This window comes from Candoia aspera, chromosome 8 (genome assembly GCF_035149785.1).
Source record: "Candoia aspera isolate rCanAsp1 chromosome 8, rCanAsp1.hap2, whole genome shotgun sequence".
In the NCBI taxonomy this organism is placed as follows: domain Eukaryota; kingdom Metazoa; phylum Chordata; class Lepidosauria; order Squamata; family Boidae; genus Candoia; species Candoia aspera.
Genome location: NC_086160.1, coordinates 29,989,453 through 30,016,824, shown reverse-complemented (window position 1 = coordinate 30,016,824; position 27,372 = coordinate 29,989,453). Strand labels below are relative to the sequence as shown.

The following is a 27,372-nucleotide window of genomic DNA, read 5'->3' as shown; positions in this document are numbered from 1 at the left end:
AATTAGCCCTTTTCACTAAACATGTTGGAAAGCAGGTGCTCAGCAGGCACGTAGAATCACAGTAATAATTCCCTGTCAGCATAGATACTGACTCCACTGGTTGGGAATTAAGAAAATTGTTGTCTTATGTATGTGGAAGACATATGTGATTTGGGGATGGTGTAGTGGGGGGAGGGGGAAGCTGCTATAGATTAGTAATGCATGCACACAGCTGGTGCTCTGAAAGTGTTGGAACAGTTTCTCTGCTCTTGTTTTGAAACATGTTACTTGAAACCTGTTAGCTAATACTCTTGTAGTGTGACCTATTTTGATGAGCCAGTTATAACCAAGGACACTTTCAGAGCATTTCTTCAGCTGGTTGCTTTCCTGAATTGCTAAAAATGTAATTGTGCAAGAAAAGTAATTATGTGAAATACATTTTTTTATTTGATGAAATTCTGGGAAATAGATGAAATGTTATTAGATGACTATTATAAAAAGTGTTTAATTGTGAAATAAGCAACTTTTTTCAGTTTGCCTGATTCAGTTTATTTTCCTTCTGGATACAGTAATCTTCATCACAAATGGATGAGCTTTGGTGGCCATTAGGCTCACTTAAGTTTTTTGGGGGGGTATTGGCTTCAGTGCGTGAAGCAATATCGCAGAATGGTTGGGACCATGTTGTTGTGAGTCTTTTTCCCCCTGGGTATTGATGAAACTATTAATTCCCCCTCCCCTCCTCCCCAGTTTATTTTATGTTTGTTTTAGAACTTACGTACAATTTTGTGTTTCCTCCCTCAGAATGGCAGTAAATTGTCCTGCCAATTTTTGACCACTGTCTTTGGACAGGGCTTTGGGGCTTGATGATCTCATAGGCATTAAATTATACCATACATTTGCTGTTTGTTTGCAGTATCAATTTTTTTCTATGGGTTTTCCCTCATTCTCTAATTTCAGTACAATGCTTTGTTCTTGGCTTCATCTTATTCCTTCCCATAGTGTCTAGATGCTTTCAGTAATAGTGTTAACAATAGTTAATTTACTAAAATGCAGTTTAAGGAGAAAAAGTACATTTAAAAGATAATTTGCTAAATTTTTATATATCTATCACCTGCTATATACATTAATATTTAGTGTCAATTTTTTTAAAAAATTAGATTATCTAAATGACTTATGTCAGCATAATACTTTTTAAATGCATTTTAGATTGGTAGGCTGCCCTGCCCTAACTAAAGCAGTCTCAAACACTGCAGAGCAGGGGAAAATGACCTCCTTTCCACAAAAGAAAGTGACTAGAGTGGTGGCTTTATCTTGGTTCAGCACTGGTAACGAGAGAGTAGCTTCCACTCTATTTCAGGGTAAAAGCCTTGCTTTTTGAAGGGCAGGTCATGGTGGGGCACTGCCCTTTGCCCTCCAGAATCTTACTAGTATTTCCTGCCCTGTAGCATTTGCCATCTTAGCATCCTTCTCACTCTGTCCTTTATTTTTTAAAAATGTTGTTACTTGCAAAAAGAACAGTAAGAGTCTACAGTGTTTGAATCTTCATGGGTCATAAACTGTTCAATTAATCTTGATATGTACCAAATCATACAATGTATTTGCTGACACTTAAGTTAGTTTACATAATTTCAAAAGAATGGAGGCTTACCCCTTATACCCTCCTTGTCCTGTTGCCAAAAAAGGCCACTTATCATTTTGTGGAGGATATATCCTCACAATGGTGCCTCCATGTCATAGCAACCTTGCACCTGCGGCAGGCTGAAGCTGGATCAAAGTGATCTCGCAGGAAAGTGGTATTTTGTACTGGAAAACATAATGCATCCTCCAATGCAGCTATTTTGATTTGCATGGACGGGAAGCCTGAGGGAGGTTGGTAACCTGCAGCACTCCAATGTGCTCAGTGCCATCCAACAGGCAAAGTGATACTCACTGCCATCCAACAGGCAAAGTTTTCTTCTTTTTTTTCTCCCTTTGGTAAGAATAGCAATCTCATGAATTTTATTTCGCTAATCCTGCCAATCCCTACCTTGACAGAGGGTCTGTCCAAATCAGAAGAGCAAGAGCTATGTGGAACCACTCCCCTCAGTCTTCTTTGTCCCTTTAAACTCAACATTCCAATTCAAGCACTAAATTTAAAATACTAAATGCCCTTGCCCACTTAAAATTCACCACTGAGTTTGAGGGGAGAATCCTAAAAGATTGCTGCTAGAATGAGAAAAAATAGTACAAGGTACATTTCTCAGCCCACAAGAACTGATTTCTGCACAGAAAGTAATGCACATTATATTATCTGCAGGCAGATTGCTGTCAGGGCAATGGTTTAGAATGCAATATACTATGGGGGTATGAGGAAAAGCTTCAGTGGATTTATGCATTGAATGCTCTTTTTTCAGCACTACTTTCCTCTTGAAATGCATTGCAAGCCAGATTATGGAATAAAGTATATATACACCACATTTTCTTTCTTTTCATATGCTTGGTTTGATGCATATCCTTCTGTTTGTCTTCCAACTTTAGAAAAGAATCTTAATGCCATTGCATAACTGAGGGAGATTGGTACCTTTCCGTTCTTACATCAACCTTTTTGCATTCTAAAAGCACACATCATTTTTTTTTTAATTCTCTTGTTAGTTTCCTCATGTTAGTCATTCTCTGTACAGCTCATGTCACAGGTTTCTTGTGGGAATAAAATTAAGGGACATTCCCACCTATGCTGCCTGGTGCTGTCAGAAAAACGGAAGGATACAAATGTAGTGAAATATTTTAAAATAGACATGTATCCATGTTGAAACTGTTATGACACTGTTGTAAAAATCTAAATTCATGCGTTTTCAATACCGAAAGCACATTTTACTGTCTGGAGATTTTGGTGTAATATAGTCCTTGGTTACGGAATTTAAAGGGGTCTGTCTGCCTAATGTACAGTTGTTTGATGATACTATCTCTAGTTAAATCTGATTCCCAAAATTTTGTACTTCGTACATAATGATTATTTGTGTGTGCGTGTGTTTTCCGTTCCTTTTGCTACTGAATTGTATATTTTCCTTTTAAAAGAACTAAGTCACTGTTTGTCCTGTTTCAGCTGCAGGAACTCATTATACAATGACAAATGGAGGCAATATTAACAGTACAACACATTTGCTGGATCTCCTCGATGAGCCCATTCCTGGAGTTGGAACTTATGATGACTTCCACACGATTGATTGGGTGCGAGAGAAGTGCAAAGACAGAGAGAGACACAGAAGGGTACTTAAACCACTTAAATTTACTTTTTGGTAATGTTTTTATATATTGTTTAAGGTTGATTGTTGTTGATTTAAAAGCAAGAAAGAACTAGGGGGAAGAAGAGCCATGTGAGTAACATAATGCTGGTGGTCAGTGATTTTTGATTCCAAGAGTTGAACAAACACTCATTTGTGAAAAAATATTATCCTTAATTCTTATTGTTGTTTCTTGCCCTAATATGGTATGCTTAAGCAATTAATTTAAACTACTCAAATGCTTAGAGTGGCTGGACTTCACTGTATTCCACTTAGATTTTGCCTCATACAATATATTCCTCTGAAAAAGGAGCATTTGCCCTCCTTCTGAAGCCAGATACCTGGTCACCCCACAAGAAGCCGGCAGGTTTCACTGTTCACTGCTTCTCTGAGTTTAGCAGGAAAACAAATACTGTATCTTACTTTATTAATAGAATGAAGATTTATATTAATCTAGACTATATATTGCTTCTGTAGATCAATAGCAAGAAAAAAGAATCAGCATGGGAAATGACAGAGAGTTTGTATGATGCATGGTCAGGATGGCTGGTTGTGACATTAACTGGATTGGCATCAGGTAGGAACTTACCTTTTTTATATATAGTATAATCCTAAATAGTTCGAATCAGAAATAAATTGCATTGAATTCAGTAGAAACCTACTTCCAAGTAAAGGGTCAGAATTCCATTGACAGGAAGACCTCACTTAGTGACTGCCTTGGGTAGTGACAGTTCAAAGTTACAGTGGTGATGAAAAAGTAACTGTGTGACCAGTGCCCACAATTACGACCTTCACAGCATTTCTCTCTGTCATGTGTTCTCCATTACAGTCAGTTAGTACACATTCTATGCCTGACCTGTATTTTTCCTACCCCCCTCACAGAGCAGAGTGATTGTGTCATGAGTACTGATGGTGAGCAGGAGGGGGCCCCTATCCGGGGGGAAAACGCATGCATAGTTTAGAGGCTTTGAACTTTCCTTCAGAGAAACTCAGAGCAGGCCAGCCTTGAGTTTTGGGTTTATCTGTGTGGGTTTCTCACGTTCTTTCAGTTTGGCAGGATTCTATCTTCTAGTGCGTTCAATAAACACTAGACACCAACTCACTGTCTCAGCGTGGTACTTCGCTCTAAGTTAGGACAGATTGCCTAAACAAGCTATCTCTTCCTGAGCTGCTTTTCTCTGCAGTGTAGCGCATCCCCAGAAAGTGCTAACTGCAAGTTAACAAGCTCACTCTGTGACCTTAATTAGCCAGCTCAAAGCTGCTGCCTATAACTGATAAGACTTTAATCAGGTTCACACCTTCAGCTTTCGTTTGCCTCCTAAGCGCCTTGGAGCTTGGGAGCACACTAAGCAAACAGCTGGCTTCAGTGCATTCCTTTTGATGTGTACTCCCCATTGTGTGCCTGCTTACTCTCTTGTAATCCCTTCCTGTCCAGTGAATATCAATACAAACATTAATTCTCTTCTTGCTAATTATTCCAATGCTGGGTGTCCTGTTCAGACCGTGCAACCAGGTAAATTAATATCAAAAATATTCTTTATTAAATAACTATTTACAGTAAAGAAGTCCTTGAAGTACTATGAACTGGAAGCAACAGTTCTCGAACTGGAACAATACTGGGTCTTGAAGCAGGACTGCGAACTGAACACAGGGCTGGTCTTGGCTAGGAACTCTGGACTAGAGTGAGACTTGATGCAGAACTGGAACTCGGAACAAGATTGGACTTGACTAGGGTCTCTGGACTAGATTGTGGCTTGAGGCAGGACTGGTACTCGGAGCAAGGCTGGAAACTTGGAACAAAGCTGGACTTGGCTGGATTCTCTGGTCTGGAGACTTGGAGCAAGGCTGGGAACTTAGAGCAAGGCTGGACTCGGTTGGAAGCCCCAGACTAGGCTGGAACTCAGATCCTGGACAAGATAGTTGTGAAATTCCAAAACACGACTGAGCGTATGAGGCGCGGTTGTACCAGACCAAAGGCAAACAGCTGCGATGAGGCTTCAAAGCGCGATGACGCTGCAGGGAAAATCATGGAGTTTCAAGGCTGGATGCAAGGCGAAGGCTGCTGGGCACGGCTGATGTAGATTCCTCGGTGGCAGCAGAAGTGGACTTCAATCCTTCCTTGGAGTGGAGCAAGGACACTGATTCCTCTTTGGTAACAAGATGCCGCAGGTAAGGACTCCTCTTCCAAAGCTGCAGGCTAGGAGAATTGGTTGTCTCCGGCAGCTCGCTCTTTGCATGGCTGCCTTTTATACCGATCTTTGGCGCACTTGGACCCATCTGTAGCCAATCGGGCTGCTTTCTCCTTGGCGCACTCTCAGCTCGTCGTTGGGGGATTTGAATCCTCTTCCAAATCCTGACCAATCAGTGCCCTGGGTTCTTCCTGCGCTGTTGACTCATCCTGGAGTTTCTTTTTCCGGATTTCAGCTCAGTAAGTTTCCAATTTCTCCTCTGACTCAGAAATAGTTTCACTTTCCAAGTCAGAGGCAGACTTAGTCCTGACACTATCCCCCCCTCAGGATCCCCCTCCCTAACAGGTTTGGGACCTGGTTTCAGGGGGTAGCGTGAATGAAACTGAGCTACCCTTCTTGGCACGTGTACATCAGAAGCCAATTCCTAAGAATTCTGCTTGGGACCATACCCCTTCCATTCCACAGGGTGTTGGAATCTACCTCTTCTTCTATGAGAATCTAGAATTTGTGAAACTTCATACTCTGGTTCCCCATTAATGTATACTGGAAGTGGAACCAACTTGGATCTTTGCAATGGACTTGAAGCAGCGGCAGGAACTAGCAAAGACCAATGAAAAACGGGGTGTATTTTCATGTCGCTGGGCAAAGTAAGGTGGAAGACCACAGGATTAACTATTGCTTCAGTGGGAAATGGTCCCACAAATCGGTGATCTAATTTCTTTGAAGGGCATGCTGAAGGTAAATTCTGAGTTGATAGCCAAATGTAATCTCCAACTGCCAATTGACCTCCTCCTCTCCTGTGGCGATCAACAAGCTTTATAATTGTCTTTAGCTTGCTCCAACGGATTCCGCAACACCTGATGACAGGCTTGGAGCTCTTCCAAGAATTGATCAGAAGCAGGAACCAATGAGTGTGGTGATTCTAGTGGAAATAAACAAGGATGAAAACCATAAGTGGCCATAAACGGTTTTAGTCAGTGAATGCACTGAGTTGTAGGTGAATTCAGCAAGAGCCAGAAGCTCCACCCAATTGCCCTGCTGATAGTTAACGTAACACCTTAAATATTGCTCTAAGGTGGTGTTAACCCATTCAGTCTCTCCGTCCAATTGGGGGTGGTGAGCGAATGAAAGATTTCCTTGAATTTTCAGGTTTTGGAGAAGCGCCTTCCAAGGTTTCTCTGGTGTTGGGAGTGGCATGAGAAGTCCGGAAGGTTTGCCTGTCTGATTCTTTGCCCTCCAACATTCTGGACAGGAAAGGACATACTGTTTCACCTCATGTAACATGTGAGGCCACCAAAATTCCCAAGACAAGAGGTTCAGAGACCTGAAAAATCCAAAATGGCCCGCGGCTGGGTTATCATGACACCAACAAAGTATTCTTTCACAAAGTTCCCCAGGGGGAACATAACATCAACCTCGGAAACACAAGTCATTGTTCCAAGTCCGTAATGCTGCTTGCTCAGCTGGAAGTTTGGGTAATTCCTCCCTTTTTTTCTTTGCAAAGGAGTTGTTCCGTTGCTGTTTCTGGAGTTGTAGGAGCAAATCCCCAGCATCTTGAGTTGCAGCAAATTTTTCTACGAGAATTACCGGACGAGGTGGTAGTGGGAGAGCTCCCCTCTCATACTCAGGTTTCCTGGATAAAGCATCAGCTCTTTAGTTCTGCCCACAAGGAATATACGTGACCTTGAAGTTAAAGCATGAAAAGAACAATGACCAACAAATTTGGTGTTGGTTCAGGTTCCGCGCAGTTTTCAGATGTTCCAAATTCAAGTGATCAGTCCTCACTTCTATAATGTGTCGAGCTCCCTCTAGGTGATGCTGCCACACTTCGAACACGACTTTAATGGCTAATAGTTCTTTTTCCCATATAGTATAAGTCCTTCCGCCTGTGATAATTTCCTCGAATAATATGCACAAGGGCACAAGGGTTTTTGACCATGATTTCGTTCAATCGATGATAGTCGCAACAGAGACGCAGTTCACTGGATTTCTTTTTGACAAAGAAAACTGGGGCCACCAAGGGAAAAGTGGAGGGCCATATGAACCCCTTTTTCAGATTAGTATCTAGGAACTCTCACAGGGCTGTCCTTTCAGGTTCTGACAAGGAGTAGATTCTAGAAGAGTGCCTGTCACTGTACACATGTTTTTATTTCTACTAAAATGTGGATTTCTAGGGTAGAACATAAAATGTTAAAATATTGCTGATTAAGAAACGGTTGTATTGTTCTCTTTTTGTTTTCCTGCCAAGTAAAATATTAACTTCTGTACATTAAACTTTTTTTCTTCTAAGCACAGAACAGGTTAGGCAGGTTGTAAAGTTCCATTTCACTTTTTAGAAGCTGAAGCAATGGATACCAAATATGTTACTTGTTAACTGTTGAAGACTTGCACTTTTTAGCTGTAGTCTTGTTCAAGCATACTCAGTCCCACAAAAAACAGTTCATTGGAGCATGAATGAGCAGTGAGTTCAAGTGCTTTGTACTTTGTTTCTTCCAACTTCTATGCATTTGTGACATCCTAACCAGAAAATGTAACTAAAAAGCAGGATTTATTCCTGAATTGTGGTCATAGACTGGAGGGAATGCTGGAATCACAGTTGAGGCTGTAAAAAAGGCTAAAGTGTAAAGTTCCTTGGGTAAAGTTTGTGTTTTTATCAGAGCCCAGTTTATTGGAATTCTAAGTCCCTCATATATCAGCATGGACTATATCAGCATAAATTTATGTTATCAGGAACTACGTGTCTAATGTCCATTGTCCTAAATTGACTATGTTTCTAAGTGATTCACTTGCAATTCACTCTCCCAAAGGTGGTGTTACGATTATTTCTTCCAGTTTCATGAAGCATAATTACAATTTCTTAAAATGCAAATGATTATATGGCTAGAAGTAAGTAATATGGGCCGATATATACCTCCAAAGCTACAGATAACCCAACATCCTGTGGAAATACTAAATTACAGATTAAGTATGTTAACTATGGTTTGAATTCTGAGAATTACATTGCATGGGCCATAGGGGTTTCCTGCCCCATTCTTCTCCTGCAGCTTCTTTTGTCCTCCAAAAACCTGTGAGGTTGACCATATTCTGGAACAGCATGTAGTGCATCACAAGGAGTTGCCATACGTGGGAGAGAATTAAAAGAAATTAGAAATGTATTTAATGGCGACGATACACAAAGAGAGGTAGTTTGCAGAAGAGTAGTTTGGACGGAATAATTTTGTTTCTTTATTAAAAAGAATGTACCAAAATTATATTAATTTACACACTTATTTTCATGCATACATGGGTCCATTAGAAACCATGTATATTGTCACTGCATATGTATGCCTTAATCATACAGATTTAATTATGAAATGAGCAATCAAGCATGTAGTCCAAGTTAGTAGTAGCCAGGTGACCCAGTATTGTTGGTTGTTTTCTTTGCTTATTTATCTCAAAAGCATCAGACTTCTGGAGCTATGAATGTATGGATTTTGAGAGCAACATTGCTTATTGTTTAGTCCAGCAAAAAAAGTAGTGTATGAACTAAAAGTGAAATGTTAAAATGGGGTATAAAGAAACAAGCATTTTTACATTGATCTCCATTTATGAATAGAGATACCAGAATCAAATTTATTCGTACTGCATCCACTAGAATCCTTTCTTTCAATATGTAAACAATTATATGGTTAAGTTATTTATTAATAATATTACTATGTTCTGTTAAACTAATTTTATGTTAGTTCTAAATACTAGCATGAAACAGTATGATTACAAAACATTATACAATATGTTTGTTTCCAAAGTATGTCCCACTGTTTATAGTACTAGGCAGTATTCAGTTAATATTGCAGAACCCCTTTTAACATGAAAAATCAAGTCAGTAAATTAAAGGCACAGTTATGATGTGTCAGTATTTCTGTAAAAGCAATTGTAGAAAGCAATAATATTTTAATTATTTTTTCTTATAAAAAAGCAACCTCAACGAGGCTTGCATTTTTAGTACATTATGATTTTGATTGCTTTGTCTATTCTCTGAAAGTGTGGAACAATCTGTATTTATGTACTAGGTGCTTTGGCTGGATTGATAGATATCGCTGCAGATTGGATGACTGATTTAAAGGAAGGCATTTGTCTCAGTGCCCTGTGGTTCAATCATGAACAGTGTTGCTGGGCATCTAATGAAACAACATTTGAAGAGAGAGACAAATGTCCATTGTGGAAAACATGGGCAGAATTAATAATTGGTCAAGCAGAGGTAAGTACTGTCTTTAAAGATAAATCAATGCCTTTATGAATAAACCCTATCTACGAAATAGGAATGTTTTTTGTAAATTTTATATATTAATTTATTTAAAAGATTTGTATGACTGCACATCTTAAAAAAAAACTCTGGTTGGCTCATATCAACAATAAAACTAGAACTATAAAATTATAAACCATAAAACCAAAACAAAACCTAGTGCCTCAGTCATCCCTTTGGGATGCCCCACAACCAATTCCAGATATCCTCATTCTATCCCAGTGCCTGTGGTAAAAAGCCAGATCTTGATGGCCCACTAAAAGGCTAAAATGATATTTTATGCAAATATTGTCTCTGTAATGAGTTAAAGGGCATTTTGTGTGAAATTAATTATATTTGAGGGATGGGATTTTCATTGCTGCCATGGATTTTGTTGAAATTTTATAGACACTATATAGTTTTTTCCTCCTACAGCACTACTAAAACTCATCCCCTATCATATTTCCTTCAATTTTTTTCTGTGAGCTGTAAACCACTCTTGCTGGACAATAAATACAGGTAATCCTCTACTTATGATGGCAATTGGGACTGGAATTTCCATCACTAAGCAGTGTAGTCATAAAGTGCAACCACATTGTTTCACGACAGCAATCCCTGAAGTCCCAGTTGCCATCGTTAACCAAATCCCGTGTGTTGGTCATTAGGCTAGGCAACTTCCTGCTGACTTCTCACAAGCAAAGTCAGTGGGGAGGCTGGCTGGAAGTTGTAAGTCCCAGGCTGGTAGGCAGGTAAGTGGCTCCTGCCGGGTGGGGAAGGAGCAAGGGTGTGTGTGGGAGGCCTGGCAAGGGTTGGGGAGGATGCATGAGGATGTGGGTCTGGGAGGAGGTATGGGGTTGCAAGAGGGTGCAGGAGAGGTGCAGTTCAGGAAGGGGGTATATGCATGAGAGGTGTGGCGAGGGTTGGGGAGGATGTGTGAGCACATGGGGAGAGGTGTGAGAGGTGTGGGTCAGGGAGGGTGCAAGGGTGTGCGTGAGAGGTGCGTGGGTTGGGGAGGGTGCGTGGGCTGTGGGAGTGGCCGATGTAGCACAAGCGCAGAGGGGCTGGGGAACGGTGCACGGGTGGGGGAGACTTACCCCAGCAACTTGGGACCTTCCCTGTTGACTTTCTGGAAAAGCCGGCAGGGAAGGATGCAAATGGCAATCACATGATCGTGGGGCACTGCAACCGATTGTAAGTGCAAACTGGTTGCCAAGCGCCCAGATTGTGACCATGTGACTGTGGGCATGCTGAGATGGCTGGATTGGTTGTAACCACCATTCATTCAGCACTGTTGTAACTTTGAACAGTCGCTGAATGAATTGTCATAGGTCAAGGGCTACCTGTATTGTAAATAATATGTGTGATCATAAAGTATGATGTGTTTGTAAGGTTTCTTTTAAAGCTGTGAATCTCTTTTAAAAATAGAAAGTGCTCTGCTAAAGTTTTGTGTTTTGTTTTGTTTTAGGGACCAGGTTCCTATATAATGAACTACATAATGTACATTTTCTGGGCTTTGAGCTTTGCTTTCTTGGCAGTTTCTCTGGTGAAGGTGTTTGCCCCTTATGCTTGTGGATCAGGGATTCCAGAGGTAGGAAATGAATTATAGTTATCCCTAACTGTGCTGTAAATAAATTTATAGAAAGGGATGTTCTTTTTATATATAGTCAGTCATATACTGTACATTGTTGTTTTATAAAAGAAATAAGAAAGTGGAATTTAATGAGAAAATCCAGGATGTCATGAAGACTGCAGTTTAGGATAGAGATTTTAAATATTCTCAAACATTATTAAGAAGTGTATTAAAATAGCTCTTGGCAAATTAAAGGGGAGTTTTATTTTCCAAATAAAATACTATTCTGTAATTTGAGAGAAATTTCTACATAGTTTTTTTTTTTATAGCTGGTACCTTATTTTGGTAAAGTTAGTAATTTGAATGCCATCTTTTAGCATACTGTGACTGCAAAAACAGGTTAACATATATGATGTGTCACATAATACATTTGGAGGAAAGCGGCAGAAACTACTTATGATCAATTATCTTTGGTTTTTCTCTGTTACCCTTAATTTTTACTTCTTGGATACTAAATAGAAAATACTGGTTGATAAAGGAAGCGATTATCATAGCACACATTGAAATACTGAAAATGAGCTCCTAAAAGATATATTAAGACATAATGTATCTAAGTAATACATATCAACATATATAAATAATCACGTTACATAATATTGTATATTATGTTAGAATTTAGATGAGTTTGTAACGTATTAGAATAAATATTGTAACATTAATTTGTAATCAATTCTATCTGCATAGACTTGGGCAGCCATATACAGTAGTTGAAATAAATAAATAACCCTTCCAAAGACTCAGAAACCTTCATTAGGAATTACAGATCACCTGGCAGCACAAAATAGAGCCATAAATTCTGAAACGGATAAATATTTTGAGAAACATTGGTCAGAATGTACTTTTCTTCTCTTCTAGATCAAAACAATATTGAGTGGCTTTATCATTAGAGGGTATCTGGGCAAGTGGACATTAATGATAAAAACAATCACTTTGGTCTTGGCTGTAGCCTCAGGTTTGAGTTTAGGAAAAGAAGGTCCTCTTGTACATGTTGCGTGTTGCTGGGGAAACATCTTTTCATACCTCTTTCCGAAGTACAGTACAAATGAAGCAAAGAAAAGGGAGGTATGTCCTTTAACTTTTTTTACTTTCAGTAGAACTTGCAAGACATGTTACATTTTGAATTCAAAATGTTTTGCAAATCTCTAATTTTTCATGTATTGTATAGCAGTACCTTTTTATCCTAGAAACTTGCTTATATTAATCCAATCAAGGCTGTTTTTGTAACGTAGAAAGTAATGTTATTGACTTAATACATTCTGATAAGCAATCAAGACTAAATGCAGAACTATGACATAATAAAATGTAGTTTGGGAGTTTATTTAGAATGTTGTTGTGGCCTCAGAAACAGGTTAACAATGTAAAGCAAGGGTCCAGTGCCAGGCATTGCTATGCAGGGACAAGATCATAATATCAGACATACGGATTCCACTGCAAAGAGACCACTTTCCCATACCTCAACATAAATGCTGTTGCTTTCAATTGAAGAAAAGTTTGTATGTGGATGTGGCACAATTCAGAAGCACAAGAAGCTTTCATTGATGTGAACAGGGTTTGTTATTTAAGTGCTGTATAGGGCTGTGTTCCTATTTGGATCCAAAGTGGAAAAGGTGCTGTGGATGGGAGTTGAGTGTGCTCTCTGCACTTGTCCATGCCTCCTTGAAGAAACTCTTGCCTTTTCCTGTCTTTCTTCATAGTCCATAAAAATAAATGTTTGAGTTAAGCAAAAACAGATGTCACATTATAATACTTAATATTATGTAGGAATTAGGTCAGACTCTTTGGAACTTAGCATATTTCATTAATTGATGTTCAAATAATCTAAAACCATCTAATCCGTTCTCTAGGTATTATCTGCTGCTTCAGCAGCTGGAGTATCAGTAGCATTTGGGGCCCCAATTGGAGGAGTTCTTTTCAGCCTAGAAGAAGTATGTATACCCAGTACTGAAAATACCTGTATTTCCTTGTTACTATCTCTCATATTGCCGCTTGCAGATCTGAGCACAGTTTCATTCCCTCTGAATAGAGCTCTTCAGTCACAAATTTTATTTATATTTCAAATTTCATTACCACCCATCGCACGAAGCGACTCTGGGCAGTTTACAATAAACAATTATACAGGTAGATCTGTATTGCTGTAATCCTTGGACTGCAAGAAGTTCCTTATAAATGTATATCCTTACCATGATTTCATTCTTTTTATCAATGAAGGTCAATCATAGTTAGCAGTGGTTTGTCTGAATTAACTGAGTGTCCAGATGTTAAAGGCTAACATAGAGGATAAGGTATTGGACTAAGAGTGGTTCTAGTCACCTTTAGCCATGGAAGTTCCCTGGGTGACTTTTTGCTCCTCACAGTGAGGTGAGTCAGTATACCTTAAACAATGGTGGTTGTGTGGAAAAATAGTGAGCATTATGTTTTCCACCTGGAGCTTCTGAACCACCTAGGCATCTGTGAAGATTTTGCACAATACTTAGCATATGTCTTAGCATATGTTTTTCCCTCTTAGCATACATAGCTAAGAGGGAAAAAAATAATTGTGATATTATCATTTAAGAATCTTCTAATGTAAATAACTTTCCACTTAATGCTTGAGACAGTATCTTGTTTGTTACAGCATATGAAACAACCTACCTACCAACCTACAAAATATAAACCAGCATTCTTCCGTAGTTTGTCTTGAAAACAAACTACTTAGAAAAAAGCAACTTTGCCCATAGATCTATTTATATTTTCTTTTTTGTGTCTTTATAGGTCAGTTATTATTTTCCATTGAAGACCTTGTGGAGATCATTTTTTGCTGCTTTGGTGGCTGCATTTGTTTTGAGATCCATCAATCCTTTTGGAAACAGTCGCCTTGTTCTTTTCTATGTCGAATACCACACTCCATGGTATCTATTTGAACTATTGCCCTTCATTCTTCTGGGTGTGTTTGGTGGACTGTGGGGAGCATTTTTCATCCGTGCCAACATCGCTTGGTGCCGTCGACGCAAATCAACCAAATTTGGAAAGTATCCAGTTCTTGAAGTTATTATTGTAGCAGCCATAACAGCTGTCATTGCTTTTCCAAACCCCTATACCAGAGTCAACACCAGTGAGCTAATTAAAGAACTTTTCACAGACTGTGGGCCTTTGGAGTCATCCTCCCTTTGTGATTATCGAAATGACATGAATGTCAGTAAAATAGTAGATGACATTCCTGACCGTCCAGCAGGCACTGGAGTATATTCAGCAATATGGCAGCTGTGCTTAGCTCTTGTATTTAAGATTATAATGACAGTTTTCACTTTTGGTATCAAGGTAAGATGAAACATACTTTTCTTCTTCATTGCTTGGGTCTCTTTCATTTTTCTTTTTGCACTGCTCTAATAAGTCCTCCATCTCTCTACTGGCATTTGAATGGAACTCTTTCCATTAGGATTGTGCTCTCAATCGCATGAATAGATGATATTTGAGAAAGTATATGGGAAAGATATGCAAATAAAGATTCAGCAAAAATTGTTTGGATACCTACTTCTTTTTAGGATTGAAAGAATTATTTTAATCTTTCAGTTGGACAGGTACTTGGTAGTCATGCAGTGGCTTTTGGTAAAACAAGCATCATGTTTAGCTTATTGCAAATGTGAAATTATAGTTGAGTAAAAATAAAAACACTGGCATTTCAAAAATACAAACTAAAAGCAAACAGTGTTCTTATACATTAACTCTTATGACATAGAAAAGCTTATATTTGTAAGATAAACTTCATCGCTTTGAAATAATGCATTCTTGTGCAAGTTGGTGTAAAATTTCAGGGTCCTCTACATTGTCCATTCATACTTGTACTACTAAAGTGTTCAAAAAGTTTTCTATTTAGTAGCATATTCCAGATGTTTGGATGATGGATGAGCACAGTCAAGTACTCTAAAGTCAAAGGATAATACTGGATAGAAAGCTAATTCTGATTTTGGTCATATGCTGCTGAAATCCTCTAGCAGTGATATTAAAGAAACAGAGTTTTCCCCTCTTACTTATTGGTTCCCCAGTTGTTTCATCGCCAAACCAGTTTTTAATTTCAAATAAGCATTTAAAAAAAAAAAAAGTTACTTTGTAGAAAGTTGGCTTCCAGCTGTGGCAGCCAATAGGTAGAAAACATGCTATATTAATGTGCTGATTCTGTTACACTGCTATAATGAGCATATAGGTTGGATGTTCATACACTGAGGGACTGCCACTGTGGGGGGTGTGAGGGAAAATAAGTATGTACATATAGGGAAACAAAGATGGGTTTATATGACAAAAAATACTGGTGGCAATAGTTTCTACAAGCTGTTAAAGGCTTTTATAGGCTGTATGTCTGCTTGCATTGGATGTATCTGATTCTCTTCTTCAGAAATGATAGTTCAGACATGGTTTGTATGGTGGTGTTTCTGGAATCCTTCATACAAGCAGATTCTTCCATAGCCTTTTTAAAAGTTTACTCTAAAAAGAAAATATTCATCTTCCTTGACATTTTCTTTTAGGTTCCATCAGGTTTGTTCATACCTAGTATGGCCATTGGAGCAATAGCTGGGAGAATTGTTGGAATTGCTGTGGAACAATTGGCTTATTATCATCATGACTGGTTTATCTTCAAGCAGTGGTGTGAGGTTGGAGCAGATTGTATAACTCCAGGCCTCTATGCTATGGTTGGTGCTGCTGCATGCTTAGGTAACTATAACAGCCAATGGCCAGCCAAGTTTAGGTTACTTAAGTAATGTCCCTTTAAAGGAAGAAAAAACAAATGGATACAAATATTTAACCTGATTGTCATATTGAAATGTTTATCTATAGAAAACTATAATGGTACCATGGGGGAAGGATGTCTGTGCCCAAAATAACTGCCATTGTGAGCTGACCATTCACAACTATTCATTTTCCTTTACACCAGCTGGAGAAGTTGTTCCTTGCTATATACTTTTTAGAGCCTTGGATATTTCTTGCCATTCCATTTGGTGTTTTTTTTTTTTTTTTGAGAAGTGGTACACTTTTAGAACAAACACTGCACAGTAGCCATTTACCAAGTATAACCCAGAGGCATATTGGAAATAAAATTGAAGCTTAAAGCTAATGCTTGGCAGCGTGCCAACTTCATGCCTAATTCTTCCTAAAAATTAGAATCTTGAAAAAAAGCAAACAAGTAACCCAGTAGGAGCAAGAGAGGTGCCTGTAAACAATATTGGTTCATGCAGGTGGTACGTTTGGGACCCAGATTTAGCAATTTCCTCTATTAGGTTTTGCAGTGCAATCCTAAGCACAATATAAATAATTCAGCAAGTACTTTGCTTGATCCTTGATGCTTTGAACCAGCAAAGGCTTGGCAGGTATGGTTGCTTTGAGGCCCTCCTTTAGGAATGTTTGAAAGCACTTATACTAAGATACTGGCAAAGTTCTTTGTTGAAAGGTTTGCAGAGTCATAGTATGCATGTGTAGAAGCTCAATAGGATTTGCTCACAAATAAGCATCTATAGGATTGCAACTTAATTTTGGCTGTGTACCATTTAGCCATCTTCCTTCTATTGATCCTGTATATATAGAATTTATAAATATATAGAATAGCAGATGTTCATTGTTAATTTGTTTAGCATTAAATCACTGTAGAAATACTTGTAATTATTGCTGCCTCTGCTGCATATTTTGGTGTGATACCTAGAAATATTCATACATTCCACAACATGTTGATTAAGCCATTTTTATGTTTATTTTCCCCTTCAGGTGGTGTGACAAGGATGACTGTATCTCTAGTGGTTATTGTGTTTGAGTTAACAGGGGGACTAGAGTATATTGTACCCCTTATGGCTGCAGTAATGACGAGCAAATGGGTTGGAGATGCTTTTGGCAGAGAAGGCATCTATGAAGCACACATACGTCTGAATGGATATCCTTTCTTGGATGCTAAGGAAGAATTCACTCATACAACCCTGGCTGCTGATGTCATGAGACCTCGAAGAAATGATGCCCCATTGGCAGTATTAACACAGGATAATATGACTGTGGATGATATTGAAAATTTGATCAATGAAACCAGCTATAATGGTTTTCCTGTAATAATGTCAAAAGAATCCCAAAGACTAGTAGGATTTGCCCTAAGGAGAGATTTGACTATTGCAATAGGTAAATTGCTTTTCATTAGCTGGAGGATATCTGTTATTTTTCCAAAGCATAACAGGAAGGCAGTCATAGCAGAAATACAGAAAGTACTATATACATGACCCTGAGAAGGAAGTGGGGACATGGTGTTCCAAGAGCAAATAAGGTTGGTCTCATGCATTTTGGACACACCCTGCATTTTTTTCTGTTTCCTTACAAAATGGAGAAGAACCTTCAATGAACTATTTATTTTCTGAATTAATTCCACATCTAAATCAAATATGCCTATCCTGTCATTACAAAGTGCAAGTATGATAGTCCAGATGAAATGCCTGATAGGTCTTTTGCCATACAGAATTTGGAAAGGAAAATAAAAATGTTATTAGTTATTTCTGTGGAGTTAGCTGTGGTGGTATCTGGGTGAGACGCTATTTCATTTATTAAAGTTTTGCTCCCCTTACCCTTAACTTAATGTGCTATTCATAACATTTAAAGCCCTAAATATCCCTTACTTATTAGATCAGATAGTTATCTATGAATCTACCGAGTGTAAAGAATTTTCTAGAGCCATTTTTGCAGTTAGACTGCTGCTGCTTTTAGATACTAGTCCAAGACAGATTTCTTTTAGAATGCTTTGGAACCTTCCTCCTTGTTAATGTTTTTAAAATGTTCCACCAGTTAGTATTCAAAGGATATTTTACAATGTTGTAAACTTTAGGATTACTTTTAATAAAGCTGCCTTAGAAATTTGTTGGAAGGAGGCTGGGACCAGATAGTTACGTAGGCACAGTGCAGGCGTCATCAACAGATTAGCAAGAGAAATGAGCTGCAATCAGTTAATTATGATGAAAGGGTGGGAGAAAGAAACTCATGGTTTGAAACAGGAAGGAAGGAAGGAAGGTTCGTTTATTCATATGTAGACTATAGAAGCAGATTGTTATTGCAGCTACTTTTTAACATACCTACTAAAGCTGAGTCCTTGACTTTTCCATGAGCGCTCTTGAGTGCGGTAGATTCCTAGAGAGAGAATCATTGCATGGTCTGAATGTAACCTGTCAAACTTTTGGTCTTTTTAACCACAACAATCAGCTACCTGTCCAATTTCTTTATGCATATACAGTATATAGTAGGAACATGAAGCATATCCATACGTAGGTGTTCAGAAGAGAAAATTAACTTTGGGATAATAACACACATGCAGCAATTGGCTGAAGTTTAGCAATGTCTTGCCTTTTTTTTTTTAAGATCCAATCCTTCACATTGATTTTTCTTTTTTCTTTTATGCGCTTGTTGAAGAAAGTGCCAGAAAGAAACAAGAAGGCATTGTTGGCAGTTCCAGAGTCTGTTTTGCCCAGCATACCTTATCACTTTCAGCAGAAAGTCCTCGGCCTTTGAAGCTTAGAAGCATTCTTGATATGAGCCCTTTTACAGTTACAGATCACACACCAATGGAGATTGTGGTGGACATATTCCGCAAACTGGGCCTAAGGCAGTGTCTTGTAACACACAATGGGTGAGTTCTTTAATGAAATATTTTCTTCTGCCCCCCCACCAAAGATTTTGTTTTTTCCACATTATTGTTTAATGTTCTTTCAGAGATCTGTCACTCAATTTGTTAAAAGTATTAAAGAGTCTTAAGGTTTGTCTTTGCCTCACCCATAGTGAGGCATATACTAGACTATTATCACATTAAGTTTATAGGAAACACATGAAAGAAAACTTAGTCATACTGCTGGCGTGTATTTAAAATATCATGCAATAACTGCATGCAATTATAATACTTTTGAAGCTACTTCCAGTTCTGCATATTTTTGTTTTGAAGTTACTAAAAAGTGAGTACAGCAAAGTGGTTAAAATGGTGGAATAAGATCAGGTAAGCCTACATTCAAGTCTCTGCTCAAAGAGGTCACTATGTGTTTTGGAGTTAGCTATTTATATCAATCTCACAGGTTGTGGTTGCGAGGATGAAGTGTGGAGACAACTATGTGTACCAAGGCTGAGCTTCTACAACCTTTTCTCTTGTCAAAAAATTTGACAAAATTTGACCTAATTTCTTGGGGGCTGCATGACAGTTTTTCAGTGAGGTGAAATAACTAGTCATTGGGGCTGGAGTAAAAGTGGTCATTGGACCATTCACTATTCTTGTTTTGACAAGTGTCTCCCCATTCCCTGAAAACTGGCTTCTTTTTTTTATTATTCTCCACTTTCCTCCCAGACCTTTGAACTGGACACTTGTAGAATATTTTTGAAATTTAACCAAGCACTTCATGTGCCCCAACAGCTACAGGTTGGCCTTCCTTTCCCTAGAAGATAAAGTATCTACCACTCTCCTGTGTGACTTTTTTTTATAGGGCAATTGTTTCCTGATTAGTGCCTATAGATGTTAGACTACAAGTTCCAACCAACCATTGGCAACAATATGTTGAATTAAGCTTTGGTACAACTTGCGGTTTCTGCATTTCCATTATAAAAATGAAATTTACATGCTGTTATTTTAAAAAAAAGTTTGGTTGTCCTGTTACTTTATTTTTCAAAAAACTTTTTTTTTCCTAAAAAGAAAAACTGAGAAATTACATATCACAAGATAGGGCTGGCTTCAAAACCTCATGTTGAGTTTTCCATTCCCAGTTGTGCAATTTATTCCTGATTTATTCCCTTGCTGTGCATTTCCATATCTCTGTTTTCTATCATAAGGTTGGAGTCTGTTACCTAAAGATACAAGCCATAATCTGTATCATAATCTGTTAGACCATAATCTGTTAGTCTTTTCTACCCTAAAGCTGGTGCAGATCATACACTCAGCATGATATTGGAGGAAGAAATTTGTAGAACTTTGTAGATCAACTTCCCTGTATAGGAATATAAATCGTTGCTTGAATGTGTTTACCCGTGTCCCCTTTTTTGACGTGATTCCATGCAGATAGATAGCTACAAAGCAGTTCTATTGATACAGACTCAACACAGCAGACTGTAATTATGTTCTTCACATATTAAGTCCAGTCCTATATAGATGCGATCGAGCTCCAATTATCCAGTGAGAATATAGAATACTGTAGTCAGTAGAAATAACTTCTTAAAAATACGAATTTGTGATCACATAAAATTATAGTAAAAAATACACAAACTGAAAGTTCATAATTATTTTGGAAAATAATGAACTAAGTAAAAGGCTATCCCAGACAACCCAAATATTACTGATGCCTTAACTACTACACCAAACTGGCTCAATTATATTATATATGGTACAAAATTACTTTACAGAGGAGAGTTTAAAACTTTACAGAGGATTGTTTTCTAGTCCTTGTGATTCGTAAGAAAAAATTAGAAGTAACTTAAGCAGGATTTCCAGGAATCAGAATTGGGAGCTTTGTGACCACGTGTAATCCTGCCAATTGTCTTCCCCTCCCACTACTCTCTGACTCTGATACTAGAAGACACTGATAAAAAGTCAACATATTCTTACTTTCTTCTATTTTCATTTTAAAAATATTTCAGAATAAATATGTTAGTATGCAGTTTTATTTAATTTATTCTAAATGTGGAATTCAAGCAAAAGGAAATGGTTCTGCATTCACATACATTTAAAACCTTTCACTGTAAATATAATTTGAATCCAGAAAAGGGCTGGCTAAAATGCAGAGCATCTGGTATTTGTAACAAGCTCAGAATTTTTATCTGCAGAAATACTGGTTAAGCTTGTTCTTGGTTTCATTTTTATAGCCTCAGGAAACTGGAGGTTTTAGTGACAATGGTAAATATCTAGATAACAGTGTTCATCATGTTCAAACTCATTCTTGTTTTTTGCCCTCACAGTAAATTTTACATCTTTTGAAAGATGTTGACCACAAAAAGGGTTTTGGTTCACTGTTTTCATTAGTACCAGTGCTGCAATCCATGTTTTCATTTTATTTCACACACAGTTATTAGCATAACATGATCTGTTTCAGGATTGTCTTGGGGATCATCACAAAGAAGAACATATTAGAGCATCTCGAGCAACTAAAGCAGCACGTCGAACCCTTGGTGATTAGATATATCAGATCTCATTTGACACTTTAGACATCAGGAAGCATGAAACTTGTGAATTGTTCAGTGTTCTATTACATCTGGACAAATGATCATATACAACTTTAAAAGCTTTTAAATTAGAATGTAAATTTGAAACATGTTTAACATCCATTTGTTGAAAACATGCTAAATGAAGATATGAGCTAATTAAAAGAAAATGCAAAGTATTTTAGCAATCTGAGTGATAGAAATTCTGGTATTCCCACAGATACTAGGATATGACTTTTTCCCCCCCCATTTTTGTGAAATTACATAAAACATGCCAAAACTTTGTGATTAGACTAGTTTTCATTTTTAATTTTAGCTACTACTAAACCTGTAAATGACACTTTTGTCTTGACATCTACAACAGGATATTTTAGATCTTATGGTTTGGGTTTCCTGTATTTCCTTGTTATCAACAGTAATGCTATTTATCAGTTGTCCCTTTTGCTGTATTCTATGACACTTAGATTCTAATTGCTGCTCTGCACTAGTTGCTGTTAAAACCTGTCTTCCAAGTTTAGCTGCTTACATGCTTATTTAACTTGTATTTTTTCTAATACTTCACAAGTTTTTCATGCATCCTCTTATAAAAACAATTACAATACACTACTAACCAGAGTAACAAGATTGGAAGCTTATTCTGCCTCTCCTGTAATACTATCTCTTAGGACAACTTCATTCTTTGATAATAGCAAGACTTTGATCATAACAGCATTTTTTTTCACTCTGATAATAGCAAGACTTTGATCATAACAGCATTGTTTTTTTAATTTGGGGATTTTTTTTAAAAATCTGAATTTCAAATGAATTTATCTGTGATTATCTATTGTTCAGGCTTATCTGCACATCTCGTATGGAGACACCCAAAACAGTGGGCTCAGTTGGACAGAGCCTCAAAATCGAATTATCAAGCAATTTTGAGTTTGGCTAGATTCAATTATATTTTCTTTTTGTAATGGGATCAGTTTCATTTACTCAATTTTTTTCCTTTATTACTTTTTTGTTGGCATGTGATAATCAGCAACAAATTATCAGTGGGTGGTAGCTTGGTTATTATTTCCTAGGTGAAAGTAGTAACACCTTAGTGACCATCCTCTTTACTTTCACAGTATTATTATAGTTTTAACAAAATGATGGTTACTTCCTGTCAAAATGCATTCTTTGGAATAATCAGGCTTTGCTGTTCCGTTCCTATCAACACAATGGATTTTGTCTGCAAGAGAGGTTGGCTGCCTGTAGATCTTGTAGTTAATTAGTCATATTTTATATGTGTCTCTTTATAGGCGCCTCCTTGGCATCATAACAAAAAAAGATATCCTCCGACATATGGCCCAGATGGCAAACCAAGACCCCGCATCAATAATGTTCAACTGAACTCAATAACTGAGGAGAGAGAGGAAAGTGAAGAAGAGGTTCATTTGCTGAACAGTACAACACTTTAATATAAGGCATAGTTTTGTAATACAAAAGAAAGGCTGGATTTTTTGAAAAGTGTACTGTTGGAATTTAGGAGTTGATTTTAGGAAAAGGTGGTTTTACAATGTAATAAAGAGGATGAGAATGAAAATCTGAAAACCTGCACTGGATGCACTCTGAACTGTTAGATCTGCCATGATAGTGCTGTCAGAAGTTGTATCAGAAATTCATAAGCTCCAGTTTGGACCTTGCTGCTTTAGCATGGAAGAAATGGATAGTTGGTCCCTGTTTCTGAATCATACTGAGTTGAGCCGTCCTTTGAAAACTGGAAGATTTGGCCCTTTTTACCACAGACAGTTGTGTTAATTCATGAAATGTATAGTTATTCCACATTACCTCTTTACATTCCAGAAGAGCTTTTCTCTCTCCTGAGCCCCGACTGAGCCTCCTTACAATTGATGCATCTTTTTGAAATGGTGGTTTCTCATATTGAGATGTACTGTGACCTGTTTAATTTGATCACAAGAAGTAAGCATTTCTTGTGCCATTTAAACTTAAGAGTTTGTATATCATGAAAATCTTGTGACAGTTTAGATCTACTGCAACAAAAGCAGACTGAGCAGGTTAATAAACTTGGGTGAAGCATGTTAAACCCTGCAGTTTAGTAGTTGCAAGTTAAACAGTCAAATCTGTTTCAAGTATGTTTTTGTTGCAAAATAATGCAATTTTTGTTGCAAAATTAGGCTTATGCAATTTTTGTACTATTAAAAACCCTAAGTTATATACCAATGTTGTGCAATGTAAAGAAAATACTACTATTCTACTAAAAACTGGAATAATTCTGTTTGTGTACCTGATAGCAACTGCATGTTCAAACACTGGATAATATCCCCCCTAAATTAAGGTCTTTTTGTTCCTCATTCCTATACCAAATAAAGGCAGAAAAAATGTTATAATTTGCACTAAATATATATACCATAGTTTTTGTTTTTACAGATTAGAAAATATTAAATATAAATGAGTTAACATCACACTATTGATTTTACTCTAATAATGTGATTTTTGTAAAGTAATTCAAAGTCCTCCATAAACAATTTGGCAAAAGTTTCTAATGAAAATATTTTTATATTTCTTTGTAACCCATTCTGATACTTGATTGCCATAATTTTAAATTTATTATTTGTTTTTAATTAAGGGGCTAGAGTATTAATAGATCTTTATTTGTAAATATTACAGAATTTAAAACTTAATTTTTAGGAACTTTGAAGTGGTAACAATTGATTTGAAATGCAGTTCAGTTACTTGAAAAACTTCTATAATACATAAATACAAACCAAGAACTGACACAATAACTGGATTTTACCATCCCTAATTAAAATGTCTGCATTTTGAATATTCATTTGAGAAAAGTATTGCAAATACTTGATATGAGGTTTGATTTACCTAATAAAACTGATATATTGTATAAGTTCAGGAGTGACTGGCAGTTGAACACTCTAAGGTTGCACCATCTTGTTGGCTATTTAAACATTATTGAAAACATGAATTAGCTGTAAACCTATGGTTGTATAAGTCCTGTTTGCCCAGTATGACTTCTGTCTTTTGTTTGCCCCTCCTGGTGAAAGGTCCCCTGTGCAAGCACTGAGTCATGTCTGACCCTTTGGAGGGATGCCACTTTTGTGACGTTTCCTTGGCAGACTGTAGTGGGGTGGTTTGCCATTGCCTTCCCCAGTCATCACCTTCCCCGGCAAGCTGGGAACTCATTTTACTGACCTCGGAAGGTTGGAAGGCTGAGTCAACCTGAGCCAGCTACCCAAGAATCCAGCTTCTGCTGGGATCAAACTCGGGTCGTGGGGAGAGTTTCAGTTGCAATACTGCCACCTACCACTCTGCGCCACATGAGGCTCTTTGCCCCTCCTGCCTCTATTGATAAGGTTGTTTTGAAATGCTGGAATTTCAAAACTGCACAGGAAGTCACTTTAAGGAGGCAAACAAAATCAGATGCTCTATTCTATGCATGCAAGCCCTTGTAACAAGAGGTTATTTTTGTTGCCAAAGTAAAATAGTCTGTATTTTTTCCTGTAAAACATATGTTCCAAAGATACTGATCCAAGTCTTTGAGGAAAAAAAAAACATATTCCAAAGGAATAACAATAAAAGTCATGAGTCAGTACTGCAAACTGCTTTGTTAACTGGCCCAGATAATCTTAGGAGATGGTTTTTCAGAATCATTGAGAATATTTATCTGCAGTTATTAATTGTTCATTGTGATTAGGTACTTCAACACCACCTGAGAGAAAATTATACTTCTTGGGATAAACAATGAATTACTCTTCTTTTGGCACCTGTACACCTTTTACTGTATAAATCACTGTTAACAGAATTTAGCTGATGCCTAAACACGTTTTAGGAATCTTGAGATGCTTCCACTAAAATTAAACATGACTGAATCCTTGTTCTTTGCGCTAATCATGCAGATCTAAAATGATTTTTCCTATAGCATGTTTTTAAAACTTTTGTCTTAAGTTTCAAACTCCCCTCTATACACTTGGTTTGCCATTAGGCTCTTTACCAAAGTTGCCTATTGTATTAATTCACAATGCCCTTTGCAACATGAAGTGATACCAACTCATATCCCAGATGTCTTTTAATAATCCATATTGTATGATCTAATGCAGCGTTTGATGTTCTTCTCAGACAACTTCTTACAAGCACATAAAATGTGCCTCTGCTTATGTGTTAGAGATTCTGAAATTAGTGTGCCTGAGCATTCAAGAAAAAGGATTTACTAGTAATAATGTAACTAATTACAGAGCCTTATTCAAGGTGGAACAGAATGGGATGTCTAGGGGTGTCTACAATTTTTTTTGGTTGAACAGTTCAGTTGTTGATTATGAAAATTGCATCTAATATTTCTAGAGTTGTATTAAACATTTATCTTAGTGTTTTTATTTATACTAGTGTGGTAGAATTGCACTTCATTACAGTAAAATAAAGTTCTGTTACTGTGATGATTTCATTAGAAAACTTATTAAACGCTTCTGTATGACTGTTTAGATTTTACTTTCTTGCTTTATTCAATTACAGTACTAGTGACCCATGTCTTTTTATCTAAAGATATGAGAGATCCTATAAAAGATTCGAATTGAAAAATGAAACAACAGTTTTTCCCATATAATTGCACTAGGCAAATCCAGTAAGGAAGTAAATGCATGCATGCATGCATGCTTACAATTATTAAAGTATCTAGCTCTACAATTATCAACAAATGACTGCTAAAAGTAAAGAATGCACTGAATTAGATTTAGACTTGTGCCAACAAACCCTGAAGAGCCATAAAAGAAGGTAATAGAATGGCAATTTCTGCCAATTCCTTTTTTTCTCTGCATGCTGCTAAATAATGCATATCTAACAATACACTTTGGGGGGTATTAATTTGGGAGCATTCCTTCAATCTGCCCTAAAGCCTACATCAATTTTACTAGTTTAAAAAAACCTAATCTTTTAAGTTAAACTGCAATTTAGTCTGAACACACAAAGTACATTTGAACCAGTTCTGTTGTATATTAAAAGGTAAATAATGAAATACCTCTTTTGGCTTTACTTTATCAATATGCAACACCTTTCTTAAAGTTCCTGTAAGTTTCCTTTTTGGCTTTTAGTCCATGGGCTTTATGAGCTTATACCATACCATTTTTAGAAGATAAATCCATAGTTTTCTCTCTCAATTTCTTAATAGAAGGCATGTAGCATACATAAATAGTTCAAATTACCAGGTTTTAAAGCAGGATAAATAAAAGCTGCATGCAGTAATGAATCTACAAAGCTATACACAAAGCTTCTCTTCCTACACCATTTCAGGTGTATGGAGATAGCTGGAGAGGGAGAAGCTCTCTCCACCAGTACAGACTGTTGGTAGAAGTTAAAGGCCAGCCCTTGCTCATCTTACTGCTGTTTCAGTCATTGTTCTGGCAAAGTCCAGTGATGATAAGAGATCCTTCAGAAAAAAAAAACAGTCCAGATCATAATCCAAGTAATATAAAGCACGTCCTGTTTCAAAAGATACATTTCTGGAAATACTTTATCAGTTTGTGGCTCACTTAGCTCATTTGATCCCTGAGGGAAAAAAATGACACTTTCTGCAGACAGGTAATTCTAAGATGCCTAGGCCTGGCAAAAATGGGTAACAACTGCTGTGACAGTAATCCAAGGCAGTTGTAATGGCTGCCACAAAGCCTGAAGGTCTGTAAGTTGCTGAAAAAGAGCTTGGATAATGAAAATCTGCTAAGAGGAAATTTGGGGCTTCAGTATAGATGATTTTCCTTAAGGTTCAGGATAGGCTTGAAAAGGATATCCTTCTAATGAGAAACACAAATTCACTAAATAGTTTTCACTTTTTTCTTTCTACATCTGTAGACATCTATTAGGACATATGCAATATAACATACTAATTAAAAGCTACCTGAAATAACAGGGAGA

At 37.3% G+C, this 27,372-nt stretch overlaps 1 protein-coding gene across 4 annotated transcripts in view; it reads left to right on the top strand.

Annotated features, from left to right (window-relative positions):
* The window catches only part of CLCN3 (chloride voltage-gated channel 3), a 49,610-nt gene extending 23,131 nt beyond the window's left edge, over positions 1–26,479 (top strand). For 2 of the 4 annotated variants that reach the window (XM_063310516.1, XM_063310517.1), the window contains 12 exons: positions 3,062–3,225; positions 3,717–3,816; positions 9,478–9,665; positions 11,155–11,277; positions 12,175–12,381; positions 13,164–13,244; positions 14,071–14,616; positions 15,819–16,005; positions 17,050–17,448; positions 18,721–18,937; positions 21,372–21,447; positions 22,761–26,479. In XM_063310516.1, the coding sequence (XP_063166586.1) occupies positions 3,062–3,225; positions 3,717–3,816; positions 9,478–9,665; positions 11,155–11,277; positions 12,175–12,381; positions 13,164–13,244; positions 14,071–14,616; positions 15,819–16,005; positions 17,050–17,448; positions 18,721–18,937; positions 21,372–21,447; positions 22,761–22,919 (2,447 nt within the window). In that variant the 3' untranslated portion in view covers positions 22,920–26,479. The remainder of the gene's footprint in view (positions 1–3,061; positions 3,226–3,716; positions 3,817–9,477; positions 9,666–11,154; positions 11,278–12,174; positions 12,382–13,163; positions 13,245–14,070; positions 14,617–15,818; positions 16,006–17,049; positions 17,449–18,720; positions 18,938–21,371; positions 21,448–22,760) is intronic. The other 2 variants (XM_063310518.1, XM_063310519.1) reach the window with 1 other exon arrangement.
* The last annotated feature ends 893 nt before the right edge of the window (positions 26,480–27,372 follow it).